General features: G+C 39.8%; 1 protein-coding gene across 3 annotated transcripts in view; it reads left to right on the forward strand.

Annotated features, from left to right (window-relative positions):
- The window catches only part of SPEF2 (sperm flagellar 2), a 245,736-nt gene that overhangs the window by 19,952 nt on the left and 205,021 nt on the right, over window positions 1–20,763 (forward strand). For all 3 annotated transcript variants that reach the window (XM_075588085.1, XM_075588094.1, XM_075588104.1), the window contains exons 2-3: window positions 9,182–9,284; window positions 10,627–10,879. In XM_075588085.1, coding sequence (XP_075444200.1) covers window positions 9,182–9,284; window positions 10,627–10,879 — 356 coding nt within the window. The remainder of the gene's footprint in view (window positions 1–9,181; window positions 9,285–10,626; window positions 10,880–20,763) is intronic.

The following is a 20,763-nucleotide window of genomic DNA, read 5'->3' on the forward strand; positions in this document are numbered from 1 at the left end:
GACTCAACAGGTCTTACGTATTTGGACATTGAGCACGTTTTGCAACACTGGAGAGGTGGGGACAGGAATTTGGAATTGCTATGGAGGGAAACATTCTGGATCCACAAGTTGAGGACCCTGAGTCCCAGGGGACTCAACATGGATATAGATATTGTTCCTTTTTTGACATAAATATCCTATCTAATATATGATTTCTTTAACCATCCTCTCCTCCTTTTTCTCCCTTTTTCTCCCTCCCTCCATTGTGCCTGTTAGTTTGTGTCTTGTAATCACTTTTTTGAGCCACCTTGTATAATATTTACTGTCACTGTAGCTCTAGTTGAGGTAGCTGCACTTCCATTGTCATTAACACTGCATATGTGTATTTTGTCATATGCTTAATATACTGTCTGTATTGGATGTAACATAGGACGAATCATTTTAATTACTCAACCACTTCCATGACTCTTGTCATATGTGAGATTTATACTTTGCATATTTACATATTGAAATGGATTTAATGAATAAATGAATTTATTGAATTTATTAAGTATATTCCCTCTGAACATAAATTGATTAATTTGTACTGCATATCCTATATGGATGGATATTTTCCCCATGCTTTAGCCTGTTGATAACACGAATACTATTATTGTAAGCAGTATTAACTGATCAAGAAACAACTAAGGCGTTTTCTCTAATAAATCAATGATGCACTATACCGCGGTGACAATACTACCGCAAATCCAACTGACTCCTCCGTATACAGCAATAAGCAGTATACTACTGCGGTGTCAATTGATGGCTGCTCCAACCACCGGGAATCTTTCCAGGATCCCCAAATACAAAAGATAACAGAAAGAATACAAGGTGAGCGCACTACAACTTCTATTAAAAAATAAAATATTTCCTATTAGCAAATTGTCAATAAAAACTACTCAGTGGGTAAATGAGTTAGTGAGTGTTGCAGTGGAATGACATCTGCACAATAGTAAATGTGCCCACTATCAGCCACCCACAATGAGGGCAAGATTTCATTTTGGAAACAAGATATTTTGTTTGCCCCCGTCCCAGTAAGTGTATTTTCATTGTAAATGTGTAACATAGTGTGTATGTCATTTGTGGAAATAAATTACAATTTATTTTATCTCTTCACTTTGCTCAATCATATGATCCCCGGGTATAAAGGTGTTAAAAGTGCTGGTCACCTGTGACACTTGTGTTCAGACGGAGTGACCCATAGGGAACTATCGAGTGCAGTGAGGTGTACCGGGAGGTGGTGCGGACAGATGCGGATCTGCTTGCGTACCCGGTTATGGGTTCAGACTGGGTCTCAGCCCCAGGAACTCCGGATAAGGTAGATGCAGCAAGGGACTAGGTAGTGGTACCTTGCAGGTATAGGGCAGGCTCTGAGGAGCAAGGGGAGGCAGCTCCCTAGCTCGCAGCTCCCCACTAGGAGTGGAAGCGAGAGGTGTCAAGGAGACAAAGGGTCCCTATCAGGGATAAGAATGAGGGGACCCAGTGGACTGATCGCCCGGTAGACCTAGATGGTCAGCAACCCCTCCACCTGACTGACTACAGTGTTCTGATGGGGAGGGAAAGGTTAAACAGGGAGATCAGGGACCCTCAGCAGTACTATAGGGAGGTGGTGACAGTTACAATGTTCTGACAGACTCCCTTACTAAGATGGTGCTGGCAGCCTGGTCCCCAGAAGATGGACCAGCAATTCAGAATTTTCAGTCCTGCATTGCAGAAGTCAGCAACCCCAAGCCCCTGCAGTCATGTGTGACCCCCGTGGTCAGTGTCCCCAAACTTGGGGAGGGAAACATTGTGTGGAGGGGGAGGGGTGTAACAAGTGGAGTAGACATAGTGGCACCAAGTTTGGTAGCTCAGTGGTCCGTCAGAACATTGGATCTGAAAGTCCCAGCTCATAATATTGTGCACAAAGCATATACACATATGTTTTAAAACACTTTTGTTAATTAAAAATACACGTTAAAACTATCCTAAGTCTTCTAATATGGGAAATAAAATAAAAAGCTGCACTTTATTTTTTACTAATGATTCTCAGGAAATCCAGGGGAAGCATATGGGAGAGAAGAAAACAACGACACACACAATATAAGTGTAGACGTAGGAACACTGGGAGTCTGAAGATGGTAATCTTGGCTCTATGTCCAGCCTACTCACAGGAAAACGGTGTTCAATGGGCGTTTAAGGGAATAATCCCCACAGAATGCAATTGAGTCCCTTCCCTCCGATGTCACCGATATGGATAAGTGCTCCCGCGGTATAAAGAGAGATAAGAACTACATAGCACACATCAATAAAATAAATGAACTTTATAAAAAATGTAAATGAAAAACGCGCTCACAATGGTGCCAGTAAAAAAGGCATGTATCACATAAAAGTGAACCACAGATACGATCGCGATGTCTCTCACCGCCTTCCGCAACGTGTGGGGACCCTCACACCAAGTAGAAATGTCCCCTGTCTTCTTAGCCCATACTCGGGATCAGCCAGAGAACTTCTCTATGCAGATTACAGCTCCTCTGGCGTCTCGGCACATTCGTGTCTGCCCGGTCATGCTGATGACGTCACACTGCAGGCGGCTCTGGATACGGATCGTCTGGGTGGCCAAAATTCCTCCACTCTACGCGTTTCGCCCAGTCAACACTGTCAGCGGCTTCGTCAGGAGTTTTTACTGGCACCATTGTGAGTGCATTTTTCATATACATTTTTTATAAAGTTCATTCTCGTGTTTTGGAACCCGTGAAGACAGGTCCCACCGGAGGGTTTGAGCTGGGATTTCAGAATTTTTTTTATCACTTATTCACTTATTTTCACATATTGTTGTTATATTTATATATATATATATATATTTCTTATTATTATTAAGGTGTTCGTGCCTATTATATCACTGTCCCATACTCTTTATTTCTTGCTAGCCATTTTCCCCATACACTACAAAATAGACTTGGACTTATAAAATCCCTCACAACCTTATGTATGGTTGGAGTACCCCAGAACCCCTATACAGGTTCTGGGTGACCTGGGCATTAACTGGGTAAGCAGCTTAGGGTTGTCATGTGATGTTATCCAGGGATTCCCAGAGAGAAGGACACCTGGTCTAACTGCTAGCAAACAAATCTCAATACCGTTTAACCTCGTTTTCACAGTGTAGACAGACTTAAGTGCTAGAAGGCACTAGATAACTGGATGTAAAATAATAAAAAAAGACACACTAACACTTCCTATGCATTTCGTATCATAAGATACTTCTTCATTCCCTCTCTGGGAATCCCCGGCTAACACCATGTGACAACCCTAAGCTGCTGACCGAGAGCGGGTGCATTCCCTAACCGGTAGCCTAACAACGGTGGTGTAAGGGACAGAGTTTGGAACGGACGGTCTCCACCTCATTCACCCTATATCTATCTACTACTGGGCAGAGAGGGGTTGTGGAACCACCTGTGACGCCAGCTGCTTTTCTCCACGAAGCTGAAAGCGGGTGATTAACTGCCTGCGATGTGAGCTGCTTTCTCTACCACAGAGCCGAGAGCGCTGCGTTCACCTCTAGTTTTTCTTCTAAGTGTGGACTGTAACAGTTGTCTTTTCTATTACGGAGCCGAGAGCGGGTGCTTTCCCTATCGGCGTTCACCTCAAGTTTTCCTCTAAGTGTGGACTGTAACAGAAAGCTTCTATTTTCAACTGACGAGAGTACCAGTGGATAATTTGTATCTTTTTCACGTTGTCTCTCTTTCAATGATACATTGTATTGTGTGACACACGTTTGTGTCTTTTTTACCTTATATATTTTATAAAAATTTGAACCATTCTATATTATGTGAATTTCTTGCGCTGATGGTTTTCTCTACACTTTTCCCCTGTTGATGCTGCGAGCCATCACTTCCATTAGCTGCATTTAATTCACATTTAACCATATATGTGTCAGTATTTCTGAACATTTGGTATTTTTATTATCAGTCGGGAGCACATTATTCTATTTTTCTATATCATCTCATTATAACCTCATATGCGTTTGTTCTCCTTTAACATTGTGCAGATTTAACTCTTAGCAGCATTAATAAAGATCACATCCCACTCCTCCTCCTCTAGCACTTTGCCCAAATCTTCTTCCCATTGGGACATATACAGCTGCGGCCGCCTTTATCCTAAGGCGGCCGTAGCCGCGCCGCTCTGATAACCGCGGCCAGACGCTGTCTGTTTTCTTTTTTTCCAGAGCGGATTTTTAGCGCTGTCTGCAATACTGCAATACTGCAATACCGTCTAAAAACTCATGTGGGCGATCGCGAGCTGTTGTCTTAAAAGCCTAATAGCAATTCAACCTAAAGTACAGCTGTACAGTTCTGCAAGTCTGTGTGTGCGTGCGCAGTAATGGTAAATTTGAAGATTTATACAGTATTACAAAAATATAACGTCACGTCTTCTTCGAATATAAAATTATCACATTTCTACAGTATATGTATTATTTAGTAATCAATACTTTTACTTCTTTTCATACTACTGTATTTATTTTATGCGCATGCGTATACTGTACAGTATGTCTCATTTGAACATTGTTGAAACGCATAGGCGTGTTACAGTATCACATTTCGGCGCATTAAACATTATCATGACATCTTGAAAATATTTATTTGAACTGATAATTCATCATACTGTACAGCGCTCTCCCCCGCACACACAAAGCTCAAGGATTTCAACTTCTTATCTACACCTCTTCCACACCATTCATTTGTAATGTATGGCTTTCTGGCTTGAATCTTCCCGAGCGTGGCCTTACATTCCTACGCATGCGTGTATGACTTCTCATTCATTTAGTTCAAGTCTTTTTATTTTCTGTTTCTCGACATGTGCCTGCATAACAATTCTTGATATTCTGAGAATCAATCAGTACTGTTGCTTTTTAATTCTACACTAGTCATGCACGTTCTTTATGAGGTGGGTGGCATGCATGTATAACTTCCCATTCATTTAGAAGTTAGTTCAAGTTTTAAAAAAATATATAGATTTTTTTTTTTGTTATTGACATGGGCTTGCATAGCAATTCTGGATATTATGAGAATCAAGTTTTACAAATATGTATTTTTTTCGGTTATGGGCTTGCATAGCAATTCTGTATTATGGACTATGGTGGAGGAATTGTGGCGCTATCATTCCATTACAGATCATTTAATGAAAATTGTGAGAGACTCCATAAATGGCATTTTGCGGCATACAAGGCATCGTCCCTAGAAGGACAGACTGGTGGGGATCGAATTCGATGATCGTCTGTTCAAATGTTGAATCATTTTTGACTTACTGTACTCCAATAAAATAATGTAATTGTTTTAAATTGTTTTAATAAATAAATGTTTTTACTCACACTGTACACATGTGAATGTTTTGACAAATAATGTAGATTGTTTTAAATTGTATTAATAAATAAATGTTTTTACTTACACCATACACCTGTGAATGTTTTGACAAATAATGTAGATTGTTTTAAATTATATTAATAAATAAATGTTTTTACTTACAGTACACCATACACCTGTGAATGTTTTGACTTACTGTACTTCAATAAAAATAATGTGGATTGTTTTAAATTGTTTCATTGTGTCTCCTTTTATAACAAAATACAGTGTTTCTGTACAGTAAGTAATGGTTGGTTAATTAATGTACAGTAGTAAACACAAGAATTTTGCGTTTCAACAAGGTTCCATGAGGCGTATTGTATACTGTAGGCATGAGCATCACATCAAAACAGTATTAAAACAATAGATACTGTACGGATATAGAATACACATACTGTAATACATGTAGAATAAATGCATACTTTTTTTGGGGGGGGTTTATTATACAGTATGTAAAAAAGTATTGTATACTGTTAGAAAAAAATAGCGTACTGAACTGTTTCAGGTTTTCTATAAAGCTCACAGTTATTCTATCCTAATCCATAATAATGGCACTGCCACTACTTGGGTAGATTGTTGCCTCCGGTACGTGGATTTTTAAATTAGATTCAGCAATGTGCAAGCATCGTTACAAAAAGCGACATTATTGATCGAAATCCCTCCTTTTGCCGATCTCCCCCTGATGACAACGTTTCTTTTCTGAGGAAAAATAAAAGTATTACTGTAATGGTTGGTTCAAATTAGTCAGTCCCCTTAAGAAGTTCCCACGGTCAGTCCCCACAGTCCCCTCGGTCAGTCAATAATTTTCCAACAATAATTAACTCGGGGGGCGTCTCTTGTTCACATACACGCATGCTCCTAGATGTGACGACACGCATATGCGTTTCAACAAGGTCCTAATGAGACATACAATAGGCGCATGCGCCTACAGTAGCTGTCCACCAATTGTTCAGTATCGTAGAAGCTGCTCAGCCAATGATATTGCTGGACTACATTTTTGCGAATTGTGACTAAAATAATAGAACTACATACTGTACAGTAACCATAAGCAAAGCGATTGATTACAAGAGAATCGCTTGACTGTGCATTGAAATTGATATTTCAAAAAAAGAATATAATACTCACCATAGACTTTGCCAAACGGTTGGCGCCGAGCCACTGCCACCAGTCCCGTATTCTTGATTATACACGCAGTTGACAGGTGACAGCGGGCCTGCTACACCTGTAGTTGACAGCTGATGAAGCTGGAAATCTGTTTGGTACATGCAAGCTTGATTGTATCTGTACGTGAAATCCTGCTCAGGCTGCAGGTATCCAGGCGGGGACAGACAGCAAGGGTTGCCGGTCAGCAGGTTTTCACTGACGGTCGGACCGTTATTGGACGCCGGCGCTGGCGCATTGCTTGCCTGGGACTGATGATTCTTATTTGGTTTTAACATGATCTTTCGCCTTTTGAAGTCTCCATGATCAAAGACCCTGGAAAAATCTGGCGCAACACACCAATACCCTCCTCTAACTCCGAGTGCAGGATCAATACGAAAAAAACACGGATCGATACATAACTTTTTCCTTATTGCACGCTTCCACACACGAGCATCTGGTGAAAATTTGTAAAAGTCATAATTTTCGATAAAATATTGATAAATTTGACCAACTGTGGCCATCTTATCATCTGCTCCATTAATTTGCGTCCATATTAAATAAGCGTAAGTTATGTCAGGCGAAACGCGTAGAGCGTAACCCCTCTTGCGAGATCCAGAGGGAGAGTGTCTGCTGTGGAGTTCCGGTGGCGTCTGCTATACGCGTTGAAGAAACCGGAAGTGACGTATCGGCTCCCTGAAGCAGCGCAGGTCGGAGACCGTGTGAGGAAGCAGCATCGTGCAGAGATCCCGAGAACGCGACTCGGCTGGAATCTACACGTATACACACTTGCTGTTTATCATTCGGAATCCTGTAAGCCTCCAATTTTTACCAATGCTGGATAAATGTCTACATTTTTAAGTTTTGGATTGGTGTCTCTCTTTTGGATTTCTACCTCCTAATTGTTGCTCCTTTGCTAAGGGACATTTTTTTTACTATTATAGATGTCCATAGATAGCTAGTGTCTCTGGTATTCAGTGATCATTGGTATCTAGCTTTATTGTGCTCTTATGAGAGTTCTGCCTGTGTATGTGTATTGTTAATTTACTGCACTATGCGAGTATCACGTTTTTTCTTTAGGCACTGACGCTCCCCTGATTCTTCTCCTTCATATTAAATAAACGTAAGTTATGTCAGGCTTTTTTCACGCGTACTGCGGCGGTGTACTCATCTCGGAACTCTCTGGACAATAGAACACACTGTGCATTGAGTTTTTAATATGAAACACCTAAATTGATACAGTATTGTAACTTCTTCAGTACCAAGGTTAATTCACAATGGACCACTGTGGTATTTTTTAAACACCTGCAAGTCGACACATTACTGAAGCACATGTACAGTATTGTAGTGTACACATTAGAATTCATTACAATTCATGAATATCTGCCACCTGGCATATACGTGAAGAATTGCACCCAATTAAATCCGAACCATTATCATTAAACAGATCAAGCGCGGTTGACGGGCGGTATGAATACGGCATGAATGTGGCATGAATGCGGTCAAGCGCGTGGCATTCTGAAAAAGTCACCGGAAAATAACCGACAAGTGTTAAAATAAAAGCGGCCGCGGCTGTAATGTAGTTTTCGAGAGTATGCAGGGCCAGAACAGGTTACCTCTTTGTACATTTGAGATGTAAGTCCACTCGTGTCTGTTTATAATATACAGAGGTTTTCAAAATATGTTAATGGGGGGCGGGATGTGAATTGTTATAAAATGCTCGGATCTGGAGGTATCTAAAAAATTCTGCATGGGGGATGTCTTTTTCTGACATAATTTGTTCAAATGTTTTAATATTTTTCCTGGCTTCTGGATTGTCAAATATGGAGGTCATTAATGAGCGTTTGGTAGTCAATTAACATCTGCATTTAGAGGCCTCCAGATTGCTAGAGAGTTGGTCATTGAGGACAGCGGTTCTCTGATAGATTTAAGAATCTGTTTAGGGGACCAAATTAAATTGTGCAGCTCAAGTGGAGCACAGACTTTTCCCATCTTTTAAGACTGGGGTCTATGTGCCATTGGGTAAAAAGTCCAATGAGGAATTCTGGGGCTCAGAGTAATCAAACAGTAGAGGAGAGACTGAAGAGGTCTCCTCTCAGCATATATGTATTGCCTGTATATCAATATAGGAGGCACTGATCATGTCCATAAATCCTGATAGGGATAAACCGATAAAACTGCTTGAAATAGATACAAATGAAGAGCAATTAAGGTGTTAGATTGGGCTAATTTTTCATTTTCTCCCTTCTGTTTCTGTAACGTTTATTTAGTGTGGGCTAAAATAGCTAAAGTGTAATTTCCAAAGTGTTACATTAATTTCAATTGCTGTATCTGGAACTTAATGTTTTGCTAATGTGGTGTTAACGACGCTACAGAATTCTGCATATGGGCTTTAGTAACTAGAGAAGTATTCGCTGACTAGTATGCCATCATTGTACAGTACTGTGTTATTATATTTTATTTAAATATTTTTGTATCATCTTCTATGTACTTCTCATATGATTGTCACTAATGGGAAAGTTGTAAATGTCAAAAATGGGATTGTGTTTCAGTTTTTAATTACATTTCTGCATAATTCATGGCAACAATTACACCCTTTTCTTCAAACATAGCTAATTATATTTAATGTACTTTTCTATCATTAGAACCAAAGTCTTTTGCAAAGGAATTTGCGACAGGATATCTCATTGGAGAAGTTTTATACAAATATCAACTGCAAGATGACTTTGATCAGTTCTCCCAAAGCAGGTCAGTACTGAAAATGTGTGCAAGTTTGTTGAAATTCTATAGCTTATTTGTTGAGTGAGGGATGTATGGGAGCAGTGAATCCTATTAGCATATATCTCAAGTGCCCTCCTTTCTGTGCACAGGTGTCGTGTTTATCGCGGTTGCTTTGTTTGAATTTCATGGATTCTGTTTCTCTGTGTGCAATGAAATGAATGAATTGTAATGTGTACAGTACTGTGCTACTATGCTACTGTGTCAATTTCAGGTGTTTAAAAACCAGAACACTAAAATGCAATTTTCTGCACTCGCCTGCATTCACGTCTAAAGACGGTACGGTTGAAAGAAATCACGTGCCATGACATGGGTATTCCGAGGTATACAACGCGTGAAGTGTTCGAATAACGGCCGCTGCATCTGTTGAATCAGATTCACAGAAGATCTGTTAGCTTGGTGCTGATAACGTTCCGTTATCAAAATCAGTAATGAACGTTATTTTCCCTTTCCCACAAACCTAATTATATGCAAAAACAATGGCTCTTCATTGTCATTGGCATTTTCTTAATATCATGTTAAGTTAGCGCTGCTTGCGTTAGATTCAAATAACACGACTCACGTTAAGCCTGGCATACCTACAGATGGCGTTGCTTCCATCCACTCCCATTTTGTATATTCGTTTTCCTTAAATGTGAGGCCATTTATTTCCCTAGTTGCATACTCCATAGAGGGAGGAGCGAAGGACTTGTGTATTTGTGACTCCCATCCAGACCCTGAAATATGGAGACAGAAAGAGAGAGAGTCTATTTTACTAGATTCTGTATGTCAGGGTGCATACGTATCTCTCCACTTATTATTTAAAGGTGTGTTTGGGGAGGTATATTTAGTCGCTTCTAGTAAAATAGTCGATCTCATAACGGTCTTTATTTCTATGTTCATCTTTTCTCGGCATAAACCATCTTGCAGTATGAATTGCAAATTATAGAGCAACTCGGTTTTGAAATAAGAGAGTTGCCTGCATGAGTTATACGTTTACATACAGCACTATGTAAGATGATCAGGGAGGGCTACAGACTTCTAACAGATTCCTCATGCATTTGATCTTGTTTATAAATAAAAAGACCACTCTTGATTTGTGTATTAAACAGTTCACTTCCCCAGTGCTTATTGCTTTTTTAAATGTAAGTTTCAATTGTAAGACATGATGTATATTTATTTAGTTTACCATTATGGTTGTATCTGAAATGCAAGAGGATTGATTTGCACAAAGCATAAGAAGTCTTGCTATGATGATTTTTTTTTTATCAAGTATTTGTGATCTAGAATGTTGTTTTTTTTAAAGTAAAATTTTTGTTTCTTTCTCATATAGAGTGGTCAACGCTAAACTAAATAACTTTACTCGGATGGAGCCCACCTTCCATCTTTTGGGTGTACCTTTTGACCAGAATGTGGCTCGGAATATTATGTCAGAACAGCATGGAGTCGCAACAAGACTTCTGTATCAAATGTACATTGCACTGCAGAAGAAAAAGAAGTCAGGGCTGACGGGGGTAGCTATGGAGACAATGCGACCAGCCGCACCTGCCAAACTGCAGAGCATTGGAACGGAAATGTACAGAGAGGTAATGCTTGAAATTTTTATTTACAAAGGGGGCCAAAATAAGTTTTGTTAGAAGAAATATTGAACGTGGTTACCTAGGGTAGTCAGCAGCCAATCATGGTAATGTACAAAACTGCACATACAGTACAGTATATTATAGATTGTGATGCATTTTTTTTATCAAGGCCCCACAAGTTTCTCCTTCAGATATCATACTCTACATGAAGAACATTATGACCCTTATTATGTATTAACTGTGATCGCGCCAATCCGGGGGTTATTGCACGGAAAGCCTCATTGAAGTCAATATGGCTTTTCGTACAATAGCGCCGGATCTACTCTATCACGGTTTATAGAATAAGGGACTTTGAGCTATATTCACTAAGCAGTGCTATTCCACAAGACACAAGGTAGTAGCAGAACTGCTGCAATATGGTGCTTGGTGCTTGGGTAAATATGGTGCTTGGGTAAATTTGATTATAGGTTTCATAAGTGTGCAAATCCAAGGTAATTGTAAAAGGCCATTAAGGCTGATAATATCAGCTATACAATTAACTCAAATGAAGAGGTAATCCGCATATGGTACAGAATGTAGTGCAGTATATTCCAGTATCATAAGTTGTTGTGAGTATTACTGTTGACATAATGCATAAATGCACAGGTACTTATGTGAGTAAATACAACATCCACACAAATAAGCCTACTGAGGGTTATTGGAGTCTCACCGACACCAATTGCTCAGCATCTCCAGGGTCTGAAAACACCCACCCTCCGATAATGGGCATATAAAGAGACTAGTACTTCACTTGAGCAAATAACAAAAATGAAGTTTGAAATGACTCATACATATTTAAATCCACCTGGAACTCTGTTTGCGTGCTCCCAGCATGTAGACAATCAGAATAATGAATGGTAGAAGCAGTGCACAGCAATCAGATGAACAAGCCAGGCTGTGCACTTAAAAAAGAGGAGGACCGTCTTAACCAAGGAGGAAAAGGAAATATAACTTTTCAACTGTGTGGATAATGTTATTAATATCTCGGATGTGGAATGAACACACACAGAAACATCCCTTCTTACTAAGTGTCTGAATTATGCTCCGTATGAGGACTTTGCTTTATTTAACACAGTGATTGATTTACAGAAATTTGTATGTCAAATGTCTTTAAAAAAATAAATTCTTTACAGGATAGAGATACTGTATGGCTCATGTTACTGGGGATCTCCATTCAGTATCAACTCAGGAAGCGGAAGGTACAGATCACAATTCACAATATGAACACATAATTGTTGATATTTTGAGTTCAACATTTAAAGAGCAATGTACAGTACAAGATCTGAACGCCCTCCTGGAAGAGCAATCTACTGAACGGAATGAGTTAGTCAGTACCTTTTTTGGTCGCAAAGATTCAGGGTTGAGAAAGAACTCCATATTTTACCCTAGTCATATAAAGACCCTTTTTTGTCTACTTTTGAAAAACAAGTTGAACATGTTTTATATTTATTGGCTAGAGTCTTTCCTAATACACAAACACAATTTAATAATTTATCTAAATTGGATAAACTCACACTAGCTTCACGTAACAAAAATAAAGGAATCATAATCAAGAATGCAGACAAAGGGAGAAGCCCTCTGACAACTACAGTATATAACATTAATTTCTCTTTCAAGTTATGGACAGACCCGACCCCGAGATTTCTTTATGATTTGAAGGAACACTTGGATTTAGGTAGGACTCTCTATGTTTTGATTGATAAGGAACTGGATTTTTGGTACATGACCTATTCTGTTCTACCCATATTCCACCATCACCCAAAAATCCACAAGACACTGATATGCCCGCCTGGCAGGCCTATCGTGTCTAGCATTGGATCTTTTGGAAATGGTCTATCTAGATATGTAGATGTCTATTTGCAACCTTCGGTTCAGGGCTTACCCTCTTTTCTTCGTGACACCGTGGATCTCCTCACAGCTGTACGAGATATCCAGTGGTCAAATACTTTCTAAAATTTTCTTGGGTGACTATGGATGTCACGTCACTATACACGATTAATGATCATGATTTGGGGTTGGCTGTTGTCAGACATTTCCTTAAACACTCTTAGATATCCACTGCACAGTGCACTTTTATTCTTGATTCCATTCTTTTCCTACTCACACACAATTAATATAAGTGAAACTTCTTTAGTGGCGTGAATGCAGTTGATTGGAGACGTAAGTCAGTGGTGATGGAAGTGACATCACTCCTGGCAGAAGAGGCCATCAGTGTTGCCAGCTTCCACCAGGAGGAGTCAGTGCTGGAAGGATGGACACGGACACACACGGCACACACATACACACACACACACACACACACACACACCACATCCCCCCTCCCCCGGTGTCCTGTGCTCTGGCCTCCTCTGTCCCCGCTTCGCACACTCCTGCTGCTCGCCCCCCTTCCGAGTGATGCGTAGACCACCACCTCCCCCCCTTCGGCTGGGACCTCCACCGGGGAGAGGGGGGGCCCCATCTGAATCATCATGCGTGCAGCGCAGCCAGTATCTCCCACATGTTCACTGCTCTATGTCCCTGGTATCTCGTGCTCTGGCCTCCTCTGTCCCCACTCCGCATACTGCTGCTGCCTGGGCCACCCGCACCCCCCCCCCTGCCGAGTGATACGCCGACCACCACCTCCCCCTCCAGCTGGGACCTCCGCCGGGGGGGGTGGGCATCTGAATCATCATGCGTGCAAGTAGAGTGGGGGCTGCTCGGTGCCCGGGAACTTAGACCTCCGGTGTCTCTGCCGGGGGGGGGGGAAGAGTGAGGGCTGCACACAGAGAGAGTCACACACAGACACACACTGACTGACACACACACACTGACTCGCACACACTGACTGACACACACACGCACTGACATACGCACACACTGACTGACACATGCACACACAAGGAATTCACAGTTAATATAAATATAGAAGTGCAAATAGCTTAAACACGCGTTCTAAGTCAAACTTCTTTGCGTTTTGGCACCGAAATTGTTTTGATTTTTTATTAAAAACATCACCATTACAAATACAATTTCTGTGACAAAACAGTGACAAAAGACAAAGAAGTTTCACTTAAAATGCACGTGCTCGGCACACACTTTGTTTTTGTTTGATTCACAATTCTTTTTACAAACACGTGGCGCTGCTACTGTATGGGCACTTCTTTTGCACCTTCCTATGCTAATCTGTTTATGAGGTTCTGGGAATCCCAACACTTTTTCAGTGATTCTGACATCTTTCATCATCACATTATATTTTACAGACGTTATATAGATGACCTTATATTCATTTGGGAGGGGGATGTGAATACATTTATGTTATTTATTAACTTGCTTAATACTGTACCAACACATACAATATTCTATTCACTTGTACTTATACTGTAGTTCTTCACACATTCAATACTTGGCTCTCTGCTTATACATTGATATGTCATGTAAAGTACAGACACACATTTATCGGAAAATAAACTAACGGAATGCCTTTCTCAGGGCTGACAGCGGCCATCCCAAATTCCTCATTAAGGGGATTCCTAAGGGTCAATTCCTTATATTGAAACACAATTGTTCCAAACTTGAGAGGTTCCTTAGTCAGTCAGACGACCTTATATCTAGCGTTGTCGCTAGAGGTTACAAACCTGAAGACATTGCTTAAGCTTTCAATCATGCCAGAGGGACCGCTAGGTCAGAATTACTTATCCCAAAAAATAATGCTTTACAGAACAGGCATCATGTACAAAACACAGTGACACCATTGTTTATTACTCAATACAGCCAGCAGGCAGAGAAGATAAGATCTATTTTTCATAGACATTGGGGTTTACTCAGTCTTGATACTACTCTTAAACCATATATTCTCTCCGGTCCCAGATTTGTGTTCAAAAGGGCTAGGACACTAGGCATCTCATCTCTTTCCCAGTCTTTTTGATTCACAAGACAAAATAACAAATGGATTTATTATTTCAAGGTATTTTTATTTTTTTTCAAATGTGAACACTGTTGTGTCTGCAGGTTTACAGATTCCTGTAAGAAAATTAGCACTAATAGATTGAGATCACCATATATGATACAATCTTTCATTAACTTCAACTCGAGTCATGTAATTTACTGACTGACTTGTAGGTGTGAAAAAGCCTATGTAGGAAGAACAAAAAGGCCATTAAAGAATTGTATCATGGAACATCTACAGGACACAAAAGGGATAGACAGCACTCCAAAAAAATGCAATCAGCTAAATGCAGGGTGCAAAAGGAACAAGGAAGACCCCAATTCCTCCAAATTATTAATCAAAATTAAATACTGACTGAGTGGCAGTGTTAACTCACTCGGTGCAGCTGATACTAAGCCGATATCAGCCACAGCTGTGGTGAATCAGGATAATCTCCTATACACGATCTGGGACAGAACAGTGTGCAGTCACGTAATTGTTTTGTTAGCCAATAGGGATGGCCGCTCCAGCTCCACACACCCACTGATGACGTCATCCCCTTGTACCTATATCAACTGAGGGTATGTCACGACTCATTCAGCAACCCCAGTTGGAGCAACAAGAGAAATTGAGAGCAGGCGATTCACTTATTGAGAACATTTACGGTTGGATATACATCCTCTTTGTTGCTTCTGGACGTTATTGAGTTTTCTTGTGCATTAGTGCATGTATATCATTATTACCTTTTTTTTGTTAATTGGGTTTTGTCTAGTATGTTGGAGACACAGGGTTAGGGAAGTACCTTTTGGTCCCAGTGGACCTAAGGGAACGGGCTTAAGGAAGGGGTTATTACCCCGAAATGTTGCCCCCGTACATCCCTCCCCACCTACTCCCACCCCCCCGTGTGTTTGTTCCTTGTTTGTCCCCTTCCCCTGTGTTGTCACCCCACACTTCTGTATTTAGGGTCATTTACTTACTTATGTGATATTCACTTGCATTATTCCAATTTGTATTCTATCTTGTGCTTTCATTATTAAATTCTTTATTTGGCATATTCCTATGTTTATTAATATTCCATTAGTCAGTGAGTGCTGGAACACAGTATTTCATTTTGATGGAGCATCTTCGATCCATCAGACAGAAAGATAATAAGTATCCAGTTTCAAGACACTTTATATTCTGCCCCAGTGGAGGGATTGAGAATGTTAAATTCTCAGGGTTGCAAACCATACTTCTATCTATCAGACGGGGTAACAGAATCGCAGTACTCAACCAGAGAGAGTTGTACTGGATCTTTATTCTGAACACACTTGGTCCATCAGGTATTAATGTTGATTGAGAGCTACTCTAAGTCACTTCTTCTAAGATATATCCCAGTTGATGTTGATCCTATATTGGGTTGTTACTTTATATCTTTCCAGTAGATTAGATTCTAGCTTAATTCTTTATTGTTGAATTTTGTGTTGTTTCATACTTTTATTATATACATTCTTTTATGGGTTGTCATTTGGGTAGAACGTTACGCAGGCTTGAGTTTAGAGACAAGGGAAAGTATTAATTTGGATGTATCATTCACATGATACATCTCTTACATAAAATACTCTAGATCTTTTAGCTATTTCCTTCTTGTGGCATTTATGTATTACTCTGAATCGTTTTGATTATTATGTGCTTATTATACATTTCATGTGACCTTATTATAGGTTTACTTATTGTATCACAGGTTGTTGTTTTTTTTTTATAAGAGACGCTATAATACTATTGCTGTTTTTATATTGTTTGCTTTGTTTAGAACTCCATTCAGTTGAGCGGACTCCAGGCGTGTGAGAGAGTACTTTTTTCGTGATCCATGACTACATATTCATTGATTACGTTACCATGGTCCTGGCATCTGGTTTCCATGCACTTAGTATAGGATGCTATAATATTATTGTGTTTTAAAATTGTTTGCTTGGTTTAGAACTCCATTCCGTGCTTCAGGTGATGAGCCTTTGTGTGAGATACAGTATTATATTATTTTCTTTGTGATCCACGGCTCCACATATGTAGTGATCACATTACTATGGTCCTAGTGAGTGGTTTCCATGCACTTAGTGTGGTGAAATCCTTTCTGTTGGAGTTGACAGCACCCTCACATCAGCTGTGGCTGGCGCATCATTACTGTGAGTGAGTGACTATAAAACAGCTGTGAACCTTGATGTTCGTTACTCTTTGAAAAAGAGGGACAGTGCTCTCTATTTTACTACATGGTATTGGCTAAATAAAATCTATTTTAATTGCACAGCCGGGCTTGTTCATCTGATTGCTGTGCACCGCTTCTACCATTCATTCTTCTATTCCACACGACACCTTTCAGCAATGGAAGGCACCTTTATGGATCACTGACTTGAATGGACATCCACAGAGTCAAAGGGAGAAACTCTTCAATTATTAAAACTAGCTTTCTTTGCTGTTATCTAATACATTTTCTCTTACCCTCTGTAACATTTAAGACACAAGTCTTTTCTGTTTTCTTTGGTAAAACACAAACGCACACACACAAACATATACACATATGTCATCATCATCTTCAGCGCTTGTCGATCTACTGCTGGATGAAGGCCTCCCCAATGAACTTCCAGGTACTGCAGTTGCATACCTCTCCTCCGCATTGCTCCAACAAATGTTCTGATTTTATTCTCCCATCTTACTTATGATCGTTGTCTTCGACTTTTTATCTCTTTTGGAATCCAGTCCAGTACCATCTTTGTCAAACGATGGTTATTTCTTCTTGCGATATGTCCGGCCCACTTCCATTTCAATTTATTCACCTGTGTGAGGATGTCACAGACTTTTGTTTGGTTTCGAACCCATTCATTATTTTTCCTGTTTCTTCGGGTAATACCCAGCATACATCTCTCCATACTTCTTTATGTTGTCTGAAGCTTCTGAATTAGTATATAATACATACAGTATAGTTATATATGTACCACATACTACTCTTCATTCATACTGTATATGCAGGAGACGAAAAACATATGAACATGCCTTATATTGTATTGATTACAGGAATCATCATCTTTTTCTATCTATAAATAAATAGTTGAAATTCAAAGTCATACAGTATGTACTAATGAGAATGTAAAGCTTTATATTATTCACTATTTTAGGTTTGTGTCTAACTGCCACGTTGAATTCCATTACATGAATGGCTTTGCCTATTTGCCCCCCACAGTTGTGCTCATCGATATCCTATTATGTTTTCTGTTTTAATTATACTATGGCCTTTGTGAAATTTAAAAGGATACACCCGCTCTGCCTACGATAGTAAAAAATTATATATATATATATAGCGGTGCACTAGGGTTAATGTGATGACTAAGAACAAGAGAGTAGGGTGATTACTGCTAGACTAGCAACAGTCTCCCTAAGAACTCCTTACAGAGCACTCATCTTTAATTTTAGGTATTTGGTTGTAACGTGAAAGCAGACAGGACTGGTACTGATGCACAGTAATGAAATTCTGAGTGGTATATATTTTTTATAATTAACCCCGTAGGTGATGGGTAAATGGTAGTTTTTAAAATAATTAACCACCATAGTAATTAAGGGGTTAACCCACCCTCCCCCGCTACCCACCCTGGAGGCCTAACCACCCACCCCGGGCCCACTATACCCACCCTGTACCCATTGATTGGCATAGTGGTACATCATACCCATATAATATGGGCATGATAAGCCACTATAGCAGTTAATTGTCACCCTAAGGACAGACGTGCTTTGTGCTTTCCAAGCACATAGCTGGCAATCAAATACACGGGGGTAACACCCTATAATTGTATAACCTATCAATTACGTGTTGTTTAGATTGCCTACACTAGCATCTCTGTATACTACACCTAATACTCCATTCCTACCCCTGGACACCAACTAGTAAGGGAATACTGTATCACAGATTCTCTTAGGTATCTATACAGGACATACTTACCTTATATTCCCCTAGGTGTTAATTGATTCAATCAAGCTCAATTAACACTTTTTATACCACTAACCGATCCAGAGTGTCACACTCCACTCGACATAGGATCATTAGTGTGTGTCTAATTTATATCTATTTTTTAACCACCTTTATTTTAATATTTTTGATCATTAAAAATTATTAACTTTGATAATTAATCATTCAGACTGGGAGATCGAGTGCTATCGGTTGGGTTTCTGTTCTTTGTGTTTACCATTTCCTACCTACCCATCAGCACCCCTCCCATGTCCTCATTACATTAATTACAAGCTGAGGCGGAGCCGCCCCATTGTGTTCTTCTATCACAGTAGTGATTATGCGAACAAAGCAAGCTCTATCCACACCGCAGTGTGAATACAATACACATTCACTGAGACAGTGCTTGAGTGTTACATGGCAATGACTTGGGTCTGTCCAAAAGTAATCTATGCACTCTTTTTGGTGAAATGTACTTAAATTCATGATAATAGTGGCTGTGTAAATAATTGAATGTATGTGCTTCATGATAAAATATAGCTATATTCACCATATTAGTGGCTGTGTTTTATTATTGAAAAATGGACTCATATATACTTCAGAGACAGGAATGTCCACATTATTGGTAATATACTAATAACAAGTAAATAATAGTGCATTCCATGAATCCAACTGAACTTGTGTCCACACTGATCAACATACACGCCTCCTAAATTGAACCTACATGAGGCTCATTTAGGAAGTGATCTTTATGCAAGCGCATCCACTCCTTGGTGAACTAATAACATTTTCACAGAAGCAGTGATCTGGTAATATACCTACCATGTATACCATGATCCACCCACACGCATAAACTGAGTGACCAATGCATCCTATACTAAGTCATTTCACTACTGAAATAATAACAGCGGGAGATATATAGGAACTCATCCATTCCACAAACTCTGCCATCTAAATATGGGCAGAACGATATAGGAAGGGACGTAATTCACGTAATAAACACTATGAACATGAGTAGGAGAGTATAGTAATATATCTATACGTAGATCCTACAGTAGCATATATTATAACACCCCAAACTACCACCTAAAGGGGTTAATTATAAAAAATATACTTACTGTGTGCATCAGTACCAGTCCTGTCTGCTTTGACGTTACAACCAAATACCTAAAATTATAGGTGAGTGCACTGTATGTGGTGCTTAGGGAGACTGTTGCTAGTCTAGCAGTAATCACCCTACTCTCTTGTACTATGGCCTTTGGTAGCAAAAGGACCAAAACATAGGCCTGCCAACAATTAGTAGTCATGAGAGCCATGTAAAGGGGATTCGTGTGTTATGATCACAAGACATAAATATTGGCAGAATTCGAGGTGTCTTTAACAATGCATTTTATTATATTGTTGGGATATGAACAGTTAGTATTTTCAGATCATGCGATGCAAAGCACATCTACTAAATAAACGTAAGAGACTGACATAAAAGGGGGAGACATTTTCACAGTTGTCATTGCCTTAAAGATTGTTTCCTGTCCGGTCACCTAACCATGTTAAGAAATAAGTTTTTACCCTTGATTGATACAACATGTACCATTTGGCATGCTAGACCTTAAGTTATGCAAATTTAGCCAAATTGTTCAATGGCAATCCAGTCCACATTTAAAATGGTGGGTGGAATTAGAGAGTGCTGCCTGCGCTCCTTTAAAAATACGCAACTTGATTTGGCTACCTAAAACAGCACGACGATCTGCTAACATGCCGCTTTCCTCAATGACCAACTCGTTGTCTATCTGGGAGGCTAATAAGACTAAATACTCTCTCACAACGAGTAATTCTCCGATGTCCCCAATTTGGAACAATCCCAAGTTCGCTCCTGGCCTTCTGGAGGGAGATGCATCAATTTGGAAACATAAAGGTTATATACGAATTAAAGATCTGGAGGGTTACAATAGCAAGATTAAAACGTTTGATCACGTC

Source organism: Ascaphus truei, chromosome 1 (genome assembly GCF_040206685.1).
Source record: "Ascaphus truei isolate aAscTru1 chromosome 1, aAscTru1.hap1, whole genome shotgun sequence".
Classification (NCBI taxonomy): domain Eukaryota; kingdom Metazoa; phylum Chordata; class Amphibia; order Anura; family Ascaphidae; genus Ascaphus; species Ascaphus truei.